Raw genomic sequence first — 12,071 nt, forward strand, 5'->3', positions numbered from 1 at the left:
GGTAGTCCACTCGTGTTCTAATCAAGCTTTGCCCTGTTCTGTTCTCGTGCGGCGCTAGCCAAAAAAGAAGAACATGTCGGCCTACCAGGTGTTCTGTAAAGAGTATCGAGTGACCATTGTGGCTGACCACCCAGGCATAGGTAAGCACATTTCTCATCTTCAGTGTTTCTTCTTCCCGTGTGCCTCTGAAGTGATGCAGTTAGATTTTGTCTTAGTTTATCCCAACCGTAAACGAGATAAGCTTTTTATTTGTATCTCTTAAATTGAAAAATGGAGTACAGTTAAATGGTACAAAGCCCAGTACATAAATGCGCAGTTGCTTCCAAGCTTCTGCAGTTGACCTGCTCCCTGAAGTGCCCCGGGTGTGCAGTGATGAGACCGTGAGATGACTGTGCTGTCCCCACGTGTCGCTGTCAGAGGTTAGGGGGGTGACAAGAACGCCGCGGCACAGACCGGGGACCGGCCCGGACCCGCTGTCAACCTCCTTGCCTGAGATGTACCTCCTGCACTTCTCATCAGGGTCTTGTGAGGTGCACGTCAAGTGCCGTGAAAGATAAAAACACGCTGTATAAGTCCACGTGCCTCATATAAAACATTTCATAGTTAACATCAATATCGAGTAAATTTGTTATGTGAAATTTTAGTTTCCATTTCTACTGAAATGTGAATTTGAGTTTACAAATGCTGAGATAGTTAAAGAACTTAAAATGAGGCTTACATCATATTAAGCACTGTCTCGCTACAGTTAATTGTACCTAGATTCTGGGGAAAATAAATGACACTGGGAGTTGGGGGTGGAAAGACAACCCTCTGCGTGAGGCTGACCCTGCCGCGCAGGCGGGGGGCAGCACTCACACCTGGGGACTGCTGCTCGGCCGCTCCAGGAGGTCCTCTTCGGCGCAGAGCCCTCGGAGGTTCAGCAGAAGTCTACTGTCTTTTATCAAATTCTGCATCACCTATTTTCGCTAACCTCAGTTGATCAGCCCTGTGTTGTGGCATCGAATTAAAAGATCCCAGAAAGATACTTAACAAATAAATTCCTAGAGAGCAGACATTTGAGGACTTGAGCTTCCCGCACGACCACCAAAACGACCCTTCCCGGTGGGAGAGAACCCAGAAAACTGGTGGGGTTCAGTCTGGTTTTCTGGAAGAATCTTGTGTTGTTGCAGTCCGGTTTTCAAAACCTTTTTCCAGTGCTTGCTCTCATCAGTCTTCTGTTTTATTGTGTGTTTGTTTGTTTTTTATAGTTAAACCTTTATTTTATTGAGTCTTTTACTCTTTTATGTCAGATTTTGGGGAACTTAGTAAGAAACTGGCTGAGGTGTGGAAGCAATTGCCAGAAAAGGACAAACTGGTAAGTACACTTTCTTACGAACACATTTTTTATTGCTTTATGCCTTCCAAAACGCAATCCTCCTATAGCCCGCCCAGCCACAGTACTGAAATAGTGGGGGGAAATGACCAATCAATGGAAAACAGTTTTGTAGAGGGCCTTAACACAAGTTGGTGCCAGTTTACTCTAGCTGAGGATCAGCTGAAGGAAGGCTGTCTTTTCTAACCTCTTCTAATTTATTTTGCAACAGCTTTACATTTGAGCCAAAAGATGACCCAATGTGGGTAGTGATTGAAATGATAAAAGAAAAAGTCCCTTTACTACAAACACCTGCAAGTCAGCCGTGGTCTTAGAAGTGAGGACAGTCATTCACTTAATAGTCACTGCAAACAGTGAAAACACGGGACTGTGTTTACTAGGTGACCAGGTTCTAGGCCATCATCGTCCTCAGCCACTACCAACTAACGTGCCCTGCGGTGAACAGGCTGACAAGACCACGGTCAGCAGTGCTGTCTGAATCCTAGTCACCTTCCGGTCGGATGGTACGAGGGTGGCATAGGAATTAGAATCACCATCTTGCTTTAGGGTATAGCTCATCTGGGTGAAGCAACTGAAATATTTTTCACCCAGGTAGTTTATCTTTAGTTCCTGTTTTTCATGTCGATGTTACCCTGCTATTGGCACCGCCAGCCAGGAGGTCAGAAAAAATATTCAGACCACATGGACATTATTCTGAGGCAGACGTTTATCCCAGGATGTTACGTTTCAGCCTTAGAGAGACCCAAGAGTCACTGCCGAGCTCTGACATTAGCACCGAGGAACGTGTGCAGCCCCTGCTGAGGCCTGACTGCAGCCCCCGCCGAAGCCTGCTCCGTGACCCTCGGCTGGAAAGGCGGCGTCAGCCCTCCCTCCGCCCCCAGTGCTGTTCCCTTTCTTCATTCTACTCCTCCATGATGCTTTCCCTTTCACTTGTTTTTCCTTTTTAATTTGTTTTATTTTGCTCTGATCTGATTACAGATTTGGAAGCAAAAAGCTCAGTATCTGCAACACAAACAGAATAAAGCAGAAGCTACAACTGTGAAAAGAAAAGCATCCAGCTCGGAAGGTTCCATGAAAGTAAAAGGTAGTGGCCTTCTCCCTCTCCTGCTTTTCCTCCCCCTGGAGCACTGTAAGTTTTGCTGCCTAACTGAGAAATTGAGAGGGCAGCCTATATTAGCAGCAGATCTTGATAGCCAGGTATTACTACTGAACATTATAGGTTGAAAAAGGCATTTAAAAATGTAAATCAGAAGTCAGCAAACTTTTTCGTTAGAGACCCTGGCTGGTGTGGCTCAGTTGGTTGGAACGTCATCCCATAAACTGAAAGATTACTGGTTCAATCCCCCACCAGGGCACATGCCTGGGTTGCAGGCCAGGTCCCCCGTCAAGGCACCCATGAGAGGCAACCAAGTGATGTTTCTCTCCCTCTGTCTCTCTCCGTCCCTCCCCTCTCTCTAAAATCAGAAAACATGTCTTTGGGTGAAGTTTTTTGTTTTTTGGTTTTTGTTTTTTAATTAATTTTTTTTTTTCATTAAAGGGCCAGAGAGTAAATATTTCAGGCTTTGCAGGCCCATGTGCTTATTCTGCCACATATTCTTTGTTTTTTTCTGCAACGATTTAAAAATGTAAAATTATTCTTACCTCACAGGTTGTGCAAAAACAGGTCATGGGCTAGATTTGTCCCATAGTCTGTAGTTTTGCTAATGCTTGGCATGGCTCATAAGCAGAAAAAATCAGGAAGGATATTTTCCCGGTGTTCAAGGCCATAGCAAGTTGATCTCTGTTCTCAGCTTCCTCTACAGGAGTACTGTCACCCCAAAAGAAGTCCCCACCCACCACCATGCTATTACCAGCCTCGCCAGCCAAAGCCCCCGAGACAGAGCCCATTGACGTTGCTGCTCATCTACAGCTGCTGGGCGAGTCCCTCAGCCTCATCGGACACCGCCTGCAGGAGACAGAGGTGAGCACTGCTGTCCGCAGCCTGACTCCGGCGTCTGGTAGAATGGGAGTCCATTCACTCACTCCGCACGCGTGCATTCTGCAGCTCCTCTGTGCTGGGTTGTCCCAGGTGTTCCAGATGCGGTGATAAGGAAGACACATAGTAATAGAAACTTCTAGAGAGTTGAAATCAAAGTTTACACTAATACCATCCTGTTGAAACAACAGCACAAAAAGAAATTACAATACCCCATAATATTTTCCCCAGCTTTATTAAGATACAGTTGACATATAACCCTATAAACTTATTTTTTTTAATACAGTGCTAAAACCAAGTACAAACCCCATGGACATTTTGATCACTTGTACTTCTAAGACATTTTGGGGTTTTCTGCACATTTCCAGCAAGATTTTGAGCAGACAAATTAGAATGTATAGAGGATTAAGAGTTCCTCTACTTTTTTGCAAATCGGTAGCAAATAGGGAAGTTGAGGTTCTCAGGCTCTTGATTGCTCTGCTCTGTACTTGAATTACCCAGTGCAGTGTGCCCTGGGGTGATCTTTGTCCTTTTAAGCCTCAAAGTCACTTAACCTGCCAAGCCGTCAAGTTCCATTTCTATTACCATACTCCATTTGTAATTGTATTGCCCCCTTGGCTAACTCAGCAGCGTGGTATTGCAGTTTTCCACTGGGTTCTAATAGGACATTTCAGCAAAAAAATCAGTCGAAACTACCAAAGCCATTTTAAGCTGAAAATCAGTGTAGGAATATAAAACCATTCATTTGCTTTTATGTGGAAGTTGAACTATTAGTCAACAAATGAAATGCCAATGGCCACAAGAGATGAAGTTGTATCTAAGTTCTTTGGCTAGTTTCAAAATTGAGCAGTTATAACAATAGTGTTTTCTAGATACGTCAAAACAACTAGAGTACTTTCATGTAGGCTGATGTAAATGGATACAGGTATTTCCAGAATAAAATATTCTGAAATCCTTAGTCATTTTTCATATTTATACATTCTTATGTGTGCTAAAAAGTTAGAATTTTAAATGATTTGTTTTATGCACCATTCATATTCCAGATTATTCATCATAGTTCCATTTAGTTTAGCAAGTATTTATTGAGTACAAGGCATTATTCCAGAACCTGGAGGCAGTAGAAACTCTGAATAGCTTCCTTGTTGTTTGCTGTCCTCAGGGAATGCAGGGTCCGCTTACAAAGGGAGAATAGATCCCTAGGCAGCAAGGTAAAGGAAGCTTCTTTGAGCATTTGCTTTGAGTCCCACATACAAGGTGACCAAAACAGGGGATTTTGCAGGATCTCTAGTCTTCTTTGTTTATACAAGTCTTACTAAGGTGTAATTCACGCACCATAAAATCCAGTTATTTTAAATGTAGGATTTAGTGGGTTTCAGTATATTCACAGAATTGTGGATCCATTCCTACTAATTCCAGAACATCTTCATTTTCCCCAAAGGAAACCCCACATGCATTAGCAGTCATTTCCTCTTTCCCCTTCGCTCCTCTTTTTCCAAGACTTTAGCGTCTGCTTGTATCCTCACAATTTTGCAATTTTCGTGTACCACTTATGTAAGGTTTTCTTAGACCCCGCCGAGGAAATAAACAACCAATTAGCCATGGAAACAGGCAGATGAGCTTTATTGTGGAAGTTTGTGCTCCCAGGCGACATTTTCCCGGCCCGCCCGGAGAAGGGGCTAAGAAAAGACCGGGCTGGAGAAGGGAAAGGCTGGGAGTTTTATATGGCTGGACTTTGCGCGGGAGCCAAGGATTGGGTCTTGGTGAACAAAGAAGCAACTTAGCATTGGTGGCTCCTGGTCTGATGTCAGTCACCTCTTCTGGGTCAGAGTTCAGTTGCCATATTACTTGTAGTCCAAATGGTGGCCATATTTGTAGTCCAAAATGCTAATTGTAACTAGATTCCCACTTGTCCTACCCTGCCCATCCTGACAACTTATACTATTATTTACTTTATATGTTTATGAAAATAAATCTGTCCATGCTTTCACAGTGATATCCTAAATATCATGAGTGTGATATTCTGTTTTTTTCCTAATGTACATCAAAATGGATGTCTTTCAAAATAATTCATGTTCACCTATATGCCATCTGCAATTACATATTGCACTTGTGGAACACCGATTTTACAGTTTGCTCACTTAAAAATCGAATACCTGAACCTAATGAAATGCGACACAGAGATTGGTGACAGAGTCCAGCCTGCCTCACCCCTGACCTGTCCCCACTCCAGTGTTCTGCGCCAGCTGGGGCAGAACAGTGATGGGGGCAGAGCGAGTTAGGGGGTCAGAGAGGCTATGTGCTGGGAGGCGCTTTTCCGCCCCGGGGCCGGGTGGGCAGATGAGCAGGAGCTTGTCCCGTGGAGGTGTTAGCGAGGGGCCTTGCAAACCCGGGACCATGTACATCTGTTGCTCAGCCTTGGGGTCTTCTGCAAAACTGGTCAAAGGAGGTCCAGGAATGACCCCACTCCCCCTATAACCAGATCTTGTAGCTCTTTTATGTATTGGGGTCCACATAAGGTTTTATTTGAAAATGGGTTTTACTGCTAAAATGATGAACAGCTGGGCCATCCATTGCGGGAGGTGCAGGAAGGCTGAATAGCAAGGCTGCAGCCCAAACTACAGAGGGCCTTCCCAGGCGTCGTGGGTGTCTGCACTTTGGGGCTCAGAGACCACAGGGGTGTCGATGGGCAGGGATGGGATCAGAGCTCTCGTTTGGTTTTCTCTGAGAATAGCTTCTGTGCAGACTGAGTGAAGAGAGAGCAAAGTTGGGGAGAAGTTGTAACCATAGTCTTGTCTGGATACAACAAAGATTTGAATTAATCCAGTAAGTGTTTTTTGTGAAACACCAGTAGTTACTGGGAGGCCATGAAAAGGAATAGGACGTGGTTCCTGCCCTCAAGTTGCTTATTGTCCGTCAGGAGAGTCGGATGTAAAATACTGGCTGTGATTAACTGTAAGGCAACAGTAACGGAGCAATATTACTTATAGCTCATCTTCTTTGAGTGGTTACTCCGCCAGCTTTGCTTCAGAGCGCCTCACATGGATCCTTTCATTTAATTCACACTGCAGCTTTGTGAGGCCGAGTCTTTGATCCTCCTGTTTTACAGAAGCGAAAAGCAGCAGCAGAGACTTAGAGAGGTTTAATGAACTAGATCTGAAGTTCGGCCTCTAGGGGCTGAAACGGAGGCCTGAATTTGTGGCTCAAGGTCCCTGCTGTCAACCCCTCCCCACAGTGCCACCCCCGGCAGTGGGAGGAAGGAGACTATACCGGACAGGGGTGGGGTGAGAGCAAGGCCTTGAGAGCAGGTGGGGGTAGGAGTGGCGGTGACTTCAGTAGAAAGGAGGGGTGGTTCTCATCACAGCATGTCAAGATTGAGAAATATCCAAAATGGGAGACCTAGCCGGCAGCCAGAAGTGCCATTCTGGGGATGAAGATGTTGGTTAATAGTAATAATTACTGATACTTTTGAGTATGTACCGTGTTCCAGGCACTAGTACTTCTATCTATTGTCTCACTTCATCCCACCTGGGCTACAGGTGCCATGAGCGGTCTAGTCTGCAGGCACAGCAGAGTGAGCAGCCCGCCCCAGCACAGGGTCAGTGAGTGGACTAGTCAGCGCGTGGCCCCAGCAGCCCTGACCCGGAGCTCAGTCTCTGCAGGACTCTGCTCTGCGGCCTCCCCAGGTGACGGAGGCTCACAGCACTCCTCGGTGAAGCGGAGTGAGTGTACGAGAGCTGGGCGGCGGCATCTGCACGAGCAGTCTTGTTTCTTACCTCTGTGAATCCCAGACATGCAGACAGTGCGAGTTGTATAAGATGTTAAAATGTGAAAGGAACCACATTTTCTTCTTTTTTTTTTTACATTTTCTTCTTTTTAAGAATGAACAGATCAACCCAGAAAAGTGATGTCATCAGTACATGATATCACTTCTCACATGTATGGAGAAGTGTGTGCATGTTTACATTACATGTTAATGTGTGGGGCCGTAGCACTCTCACAGTTGGCGCATTTGCGCTATATTTGAGACCTTCATAAGAAAAACACTTTTGCACACCTGATCTCCACTAATCTCCCCTGCGGCTCTCCAGAGTAGGCAAGGCATTTTTTACTGTTCCTAAGTAGAGGTGTTGTTCTCCCATTCACAACTAACCCAAGGTTGTGGGGAGGGTAAGATGGGTAAGAAATGCAGAAAAGAAACCTGGGACTGATGTAGAAGTTTTCTTTTTAAACAGCTTACAGAGTTATCAAAGCAGATACCTTCCGTTTCTGCTGCGAGTTCCCCAGAACTTCTCAGACTCAGAACGTGAGGCCGTCAGCCACCGCACAGAGGGAGCGTCAGGCGCGTGATCCCGGCGACAACCGACTCCCTCTAATGCTCTCCCTTCCAGGGTATGGTGGCCGTGTCCGGCAGTCTGTCCGTGCTTCTGGATTCCATTATCTGTGCGCTTGGCCCCTTGGCGTGTCTGACCACACAACTACCTGAACTGAACGGCTGTCCCAAACAGGTCTTGGTGAGTTTTCCTTGTTTTCCTTGGACTTGGGGGGCCAGAGCCCTCGGGAGCCAGGGAGACCCTGTCGTAAAGAGCTTGTTGGGCACAAGCTCGTAAGGCTCCCTGGCATCCAGCGCCCAGGCCCCGTCCGTGGTTCGGCCCAGGATGTGATGCTCCACTGCTGAGTGCACGCTGCGCTTCCAAGGGAGCTGGAGAGCGTGCCCTCCCCGAATCAGTCCGGTGGGGAGAGGCGCTCTGGCCCTTGAGGTGCCGCAGCGCCTGTGTTTCCTGTTTGTTCTTCTGCGTGTAAAGAAAGTACCAGAGCCTTCTGCCTCTTTTTTACTGGGATCAGGGGGCAAAGCAAGCGGAAAGGCTAGCATAGCAGACAACAGGACACTGTCTTCGTTCTCCCCAAGTTCTCACACTCTGGTTTTTCCTCCCGATCTCTCTCCCGAGCAGAGCAGCATGTGTCAGGGAGCTGAGGTTTAGGACTCTTCCACTGAACCGTTTCCCCTTGTTTTGCAGTCAAACACACTAGACAACATCGCTTACATCATGCCTGGACTGTGACAGCAGAGAATCCTGGGACAGGAACCTTGTCCTACCCCATTGCTGGTGTGTGCACATGGGACTGTTCCAGAGCTCTTCGCTGGCTGCTGGGTGTGGGTTTTAAATTTTTATATACATATACATATATATATATAATGTACAATATATACATAGGACTGTAACTACTTTGTTTTTAATAATCTTATGAAATGGCAAAGGTTTAGCCAAGAGGAAGCCTTGGCATGAATGTGGGCTTAGGATTCTTTTTTCTCCTGTGGTGGATAAATCTGCCTTAAAAATCAATGTAACGTGGGGGCTGGGGGCTTGTTCTGGGTGCCAAGTGCATCTCTATATGGACAGCTCAAATGTGATTTTCTTTCCAAGCTCAGTTGTACCTCCAGACCCATCACCGACCATTTGCCTTACCTGTCTCACAGTCTGAGATGTAGTAATTAAGATTATGGGAAGATGCCAGTTGACTGAAAGTGCAAAAGCTTTCAGCTTGAAGCGTCTTAGGTGGGAGATGATAAAATCATTCCCATCTTTGAGTTATTGCAGTGGCTTAGGTGAACCTAGTGGGGGGTTCCTTCCACTCCCCGCTGTACAGGAGTCCATGTCTCAAGATGTGTTGCAATCATTGGCAGCCTCAGTAGGGGCCAAGGAGCTCTGTGAGCCCTGACAGCGTGAACTCCCTGAAGAGCGGGAAGCTGTCGATGCTGGCAGCTCACGCGTTGTGAGCTGGTCCCGAGTCTTTGGCCTACAGAATGAAGAGCTGGTATCTTCCCTCGGCAGCGTTCGCTTAGCCACCAGGTCCTCACAGGTTCTGCTTAGTTGTTTGGTGGCTGTGGAAGATGAACTTCGCCCAGCGGGATTGTCGGGTGCATCTTTTTGGCTCCCCTGGTGGGCAGATACACCGTGTTCTGCATTCCACACATAAGTGAATTGCAAAAAAAGTAGTTGATTCTCATGTAGGTTTATTTATGTGCGCGTGTGAATGTGCGTTTTAATTATGTGTATTTAACTCTTTAAAATCTCTTGGATTTTAATTTATCCTGTAAATTTCTGTATATATAATTTAATAACAAAGCCTCCACCAGCAACAGCATGTGGAAGATACAGATGTTAGTGTTTCCTCCCTTCCTCCCCCGACCTCCTCTGGCAACTCCAATCATCTGCATTTTAAGGTGTTGTGCCTCAGAAAGGAATCATTATGTCAGGATACTAATTCTTTATCATTGAATAATGTCAAGAAAGTAAAATAAAAAGGAATGTTTCCATTCCCAGCTGCCCTTATTTCCAAAGAACCAGACTTTTGCTTCCTAGTTCCAAAGAAGACAGTTGAGCCCTTCAGAAGTGCTGGTGTTAACCGTGTGAGATCCCCTGCCAGGCACCCGCTTGGAGGTGGCTGTGCTTGCTTCCCCAGCTAGATGGCGCTCTGCGGCGTCCGAGTAGGGGCTTGAGGACAGGCACCGCTCCCGCTCGCGCTCCCGCTCCCGCTCCCGCGTACCTCCCTCCTTTCTCCCTCCAGTGCGGCCACGGGGCTTTGTGTCTTAAAGGTGTTCTGGCTGCTGACTGCCTTTCTCAACTCAGATTTGAGTTGAGCAGTTTTGAGATTTAATTGGGGAAACAGGAATGTTTGGGAACCAAAATCAAGAACAGAGGTCTTGTTTTCATTTCGTGTGTGAGAACCTGTGCCGTGTCTCATGTGCACCCATGGGGGCCCCTGATGGACACAGGGTCTCAGGCGGGGCCTGGAAGGCAGGGTCAGCACCAACGGAAGTCGGTCCTACGGTTGTCGTTCAGGAGGTCCTGCCGAGGGCCTGCTTTTTCTTCGTTTTCCTTTCAAGTCCAATCCTATTGTATTTGTATTTAAAATTTGTACACATTTGTATAATAATCTGTATCTTGTGGTATTTGGTACTATTAGAGGAAAAACTTTGGATTCAGACCTTCTTGCAGTTTTTATATCATTTTATTTTTTTTTAAATCCTAGCGGTTTGATCCAAATTCCATTACAATTGTATAAAGAAATAAAGTTTTGTACTTATATTATTAAAAAATCACATTTTTCATATTTATAGTCTAGTCTCAGCTATCTTTTCCCTGCTGCCAACCAAAGTTGCTCTGAAAGTATAAAACCTGTTTCCCACACTGTATGCTACCATAGTTTTCTTTAAAAAAACCCATCTGGAATAGAGGTCAGCTTTCTGATCTTAGCCATTTTCCTAACATACATCTTGCTCTGTTTCTATTAACTTTGACATTGTGGAGTCTCTCCTGTTCTCTCTTTGGCAAATTACAAACCGAGTGACTCTGGTAAGTGTAGCTGTGTTCATTAGCAAATAAAATTGCATGAACACTACTGTGTTCTCCTAACTCAAGAAAGTATCAGTCTTGTGTAAGGTTCACATCTGCCTCGTGTGCTTAAACACTATTTTACGCTGTTTCAGTACTGTCCTGACGTGGTGATGTTAGACAAGTCACTTAATCTTTATAGGTATCCGAAGTCTCTTCTGTAACATAGTGTTAATGTCACTTTTCTGTCTCAAAGCCAACAGCCAGCCATGCTGACGTGAATGTTTAATAATACTGGGAACAGTTAATGTATGGGGATTTGACCTTTCAAGGTGTAAAAATTTTAATGCAAACATAAGTTGTTAATAGTCATAAGTAGTGAAATATGATTGAAAGGCTCTAATTTCTTATGGAGAGGCAGCAAGAAAGAAACCATCATATTGCTGAATAACTGTTACAGAGAGTGATTTGCATATTCTATCTCAATTAATCCTCCCCAAAGCCTTATGAGTGTTATTCCCCTTTACAAATGAGGAGACAGATGCAAAAAATTACTTTTCCTAAGGTTATACAGCTAGTAAATTGCAAAGCCAGAGCAAGCACACTGGGATGGACAACCCCAAAGCCACTTTCAAAGTTAAATTATGTGTGCAACTCATCAGAATCCTACAATATTATCTATAGTATTGAGCAAATGTGATTGTAGGAAAACTGTCTGAGAACTTTTCATTGTTCAAATGTCCTTTTCTGGCTGGGTTTTATGATACAGGCTTCACTTGTCATGCTATCATCTTTAAACTTCAGAGGCAAAGTATCTTAATTTTTGCCTAACAGTACTTAAAGGATGTAATAGATTACATTACATTTACGCAGTATGTCAGTCTTAAGGGACCTAAACATTTTTACCTTCAGAAAGGCATTCGATATTAACATTGCTAAAACACTTAAAAAATTAAAAGACTTTTAATATTTGCCATTTATGTTCCTATCTATTGTGTTGGCAAAATTCACACATTTCCATATCTAACTGAAACGCTTTGTAGTCCTGACTAGTGTAGCTCAGTAGGTTGGGCATCATCCAGCAAGGCAAAGGGTCACCAGTTCGATTCCCGGTCAGGGCACAGGCCTGGTTGCAGCCCAGTCCCCATTTGGGGCATGTGCAAGAGGCAACCAATCAATGTTTTTCTGCCTCCTTCCCTCCCCTCTCTCTCTAAAAAATAAATAAAATCATTATTAAAAGAAAAGCTATGTAGTGTTCTGTTTATGTAGTTAGATATGATTCCACTCCCTGTTTGGGGGTTGTGGGGACCAGTTCTTTCTGCTTTTTTCCTGTGCAAGGTACACCTTATGGCTGATAATTCTTGGCAGTAAAACCAAGATATTCTGCCCA

General features: G+C 45.0%; 1 protein-coding gene across 3 annotated transcripts in view; it reads left to right on the plus strand.

Annotated features, from left to right (window-relative positions):
• HMGXB4 (HMG-box containing 4) overlaps window positions 1-9,631 on the plus strand; it is a 34,537-nt gene extending 24,906 nt beyond the window's left edge. For all 3 annotated transcript variants that reach the window (XM_036019535.1, XM_036019536.1, XM_036019538.1), the window contains 6 exons: window positions 57-140; window positions 1,290-1,354; window positions 2,351-2,456; window positions 3,163-3,332; window positions 7,736-7,858; window positions 8,363-9,631. In XM_036019535.1, the coding sequence (XP_035875428.1) occupies window positions 57-140; window positions 1,290-1,354; window positions 2,351-2,456; window positions 3,163-3,332; window positions 7,736-7,858; window positions 8,363-8,407 (593 nt within the window). In that variant the 3' untranslated portion in view covers window positions 8,408-9,631. The remainder of the gene's footprint in view (window positions 1-56; window positions 141-1,289; window positions 1,355-2,350; window positions 2,457-3,162; window positions 3,333-7,735; window positions 7,859-8,362) is intronic.
• The last annotated feature ends 2,440 nt before the right edge of the window (window positions 9,632-12,071 follow it).

The sequence above is a fragment of the Phyllostomus discolor genome, chromosome 2 (assembly GCF_004126475.2).
Source record: "Phyllostomus discolor isolate MPI-MPIP mPhyDis1 chromosome 2, mPhyDis1.pri.v3, whole genome shotgun sequence".
NCBI classification, from domain to species: domain Eukaryota; kingdom Metazoa; phylum Chordata; class Mammalia; order Chiroptera; family Phyllostomidae; genus Phyllostomus; species Phyllostomus discolor.